We start from the raw sequence: 2,617 nt of genomic DNA on the forward strand, positions 1-2,617 counted from the left end.
TTCTTCTAACAATACAAAATTTAATGTCAGTTCTTATTATTTAAAATATAAACAAAGAAAAACTCTATAACTAGAAATGTTTGTCACATAAAAACTCTTTCCCATTTCTTAAGTCACGTGTACTAATGTAAACGACAAAAAGCTCAATGTTACTTAGTGTCTTACTAAATAAGCAGTGGAAGTGTGGTATTATTCTGATAAATGACGTACTCATAATACACATAGTTAAAAAAAAGAAAACTGTTACATCTATATGTGCTTTATCTATTACTTAGAAAAGCTAAAGCAGAAAAGCTAAATCGCAGTTTAAACAAGACCGCATGCATATATACACATACATTAAATTTTTAATTATGATTATATTTTATATAAATTTTTAACATTTTTTGTTACAAAACAGTAAACAAAAAAAAAAAAAATAACAAAAACAATATTAACAAAAGTGCTATTATTATTAAATATATAAATATTTATTTGTAAATGTATTATCAAAACAATAACAAAATAACCGTATATATATGACAAATTTATATTAAAATCCAATATTTGGTATAAACTCTTAGTGAAATACTATTACAAGTGTAAGACAATATGAGTAATAAAGTATGTATGCATATATAAAATTTAATTTCATACGTTTTTATAGAAAATTTAATAAACACTTTTGGTTTGATAGAATGTAGTTGACCATTTCATGTATAGGTCCAGTTCATAAATTACTGCTACTGCTGCATTTAAGTTCAATTTGCTTGCCACTAAATTAAATACGATTAAATATATTATAAATTATAATTATATTATTTAAACCTTTAATGTTGGTTGTCCACCACTACGTGCAGCTTCTTGTTCACGTCGTTCTAGATCTTCTTGTCGCTGTTGCTGCCTACGCACATTTTCAGGATTTTTAATACCTCTATGTTCGTTTTCTAAACGTCTACGTTCAGCTGCCTCCAGTTGTTGTTGTCTTCTCGTTTCCTAAAGAAAATAAACTTTCGCTAGTAAATTTTCAAAAAAAAAAACACAACGCAAATTCTTTTGTTAAACTTGTTGTATATGTTCTTACCGGCGAAGGCATTAAATTTGCTTCTTCCGAGCTGCCTCCGCAACATGATGAACATATGCCCATTGTAATTTGATTTATTTAAAAATAAATTTAATATATTTGTGATTTAGCAATAAAATACACAACTTTAAGGCTTCTGCGTTTTCTTTGTTGCTCTTTTTTGAAGTTTCTGCGTGTTTACAAATGTTTGTGTGTGTGTATTTAAGATATCATATGTTTTTCTTCATTTCGCTTTATCACTATTGGATGTTAAGAGACTTGGCAGCACTTGCTGTTGGCTTTTGTTGCCAAAAGTTTTGTTTTGTTGTTTTTGCTGTGCTTTTTTTTTTGTTTGAAACTCTTATACGTTGTGTTTTGCGAAACGCAAGAAGATATTTGTCGGTTTATTTGCTTTTGTTATGATTTTGTAGCGATTTGGTTATCGTTGGCTCCCGCGTGTGATACATTTGACATTATTTTATTGTTCAAAAAAAAAAAAATTATAATTCTTATCAAATCAATTATTTTTTTATCAAATCAATTAAATATTTTATTAGTTATAAATCATTGAAATTTAACAATGTTGAGTGTTCCGGAAAAAGTAAGTATTTTAATAATTGCAGTGTTTTTTTAATGACCAATGACCAAAGTTTCTAACGACGGAAATCATATGCGATACTCAAGAATGTTTCAACTTTTGCAGCTGCAGTGTGCATGGTTTGAATATGTGCAAGTGCAATGAACTTAGAAGTGAAACAGCAGTTACAATTTTTGTTGTTGTATTTTTTAAATTAACAGTCATCTGTTATTGTTATGCCAGTGAAGAAACGTTTGCAATGACCTTCAATTGACCTAGAGCAAGTGCACAACGTAAAATTTGGTACTAATAAAATATTTAGTAAATAAATTACGCAAAATATTAAAAGAAAAAAAAATAAATTAAAAATTTTAAAATAAAACAAAAATATTCTGCCTTTAATGATTATCATTAATGTTAAATATGATGATAATTATTTCAGTTTCTTACATTAAATTTGCTAAATGTTGTTTTTTAATTTTATTTACTCAAGTTCTAGTTTTATTTTTTTTTGTGTTTTGCGCGTGTCGTTCAATTGATTTAATTAAGTTTATTGGTGGGAACATCGGCGAGAGCAGATGCAAGTGTCTCATGTAATGATAATTAACTCAACATAATAATGATAAAATAAATAATGAACATGAATGAATAAAATATAAATTAAGGTTTTTGTCTTTTGTAAATATAAACTTAATTCTTATTTTTAATGTTGTTTTCGTGTGATATTAAACTATTTCGTTATGCACTATTGAATTATTTTTCCGCGTTAATAATAAATTTTTTTTTGTACTATTACATTTTGTCTTGTATAATAAATAATGTTTTTGTCGTGTAATATTAAATTTTTTTATTAATAAATTTAATTTTTTTATTAATAAAAAAATATTTAATCACATAGAGATCAGTAGTTCCCTACCTTTTTTTTACCAAGTACCGCTATGATAAACTTTCATAACACGAATTTTCTATAACTCGAATTTTCTATAACTCGAATTTTC

General features: G+C 26.1%; 1 protein-coding gene across 1 annotated transcript; it reads right to left on the reverse strand.

Annotated features, from left to right (window-relative positions):
- Nucleotides 1-497: 497 nt before the first annotated feature.
- LOC119665369 (small VCP/p97-interacting protein-like) lies at nt 498-1,549 on the reverse strand. Its single transcript, XM_038074611.1, has 3 exons — nt 1,064-1,549; nt 808-975; nt 498-755 (listed from the first exon to the last, which is right to left on the reverse strand). Exons 1-3 carry the CDS (start codon nt 1,124-1,126, stop codon nt 741-743), a joined length of 246 nt encoding a protein of 81 aa, XP_037930539.1. The 5' UTR covers nt 1,127-1,549; the 3' UTR covers nt 498-740.
- Between the last annotated feature and the right edge of the window lie 1,068 nt (nt 1,550-2,617).

This window comes from Teleopsis dalmanni, unplaced genomic scaffold, assembly GCF_002237135.1.
Source record: "Teleopsis dalmanni isolate 2A unplaced genomic scaffold, ASM223713v2 unscaffolded_contig_4769, whole genome shotgun sequence".
In the NCBI taxonomy this organism is placed as follows: domain Eukaryota; kingdom Metazoa; phylum Arthropoda; class Insecta; order Diptera; family Diopsidae; genus Teleopsis; species Teleopsis dalmanni.

Coding starts and splice junctions, on each gene's coding strand:
- LOC119665369 (XM_038074611.1), bottom strand. CDS start 1,126: ATGGGCATATGTTCATCATGTTGCGGAGGCAGCTCGGAAGAAGCAAAT. Junction 976..1,063: donor CAAATTTAATGCCTTCGCCG/GTAAGAACATAT, acceptor TATTTTCTTTAG/GAAACGAGAAGACAACAACA.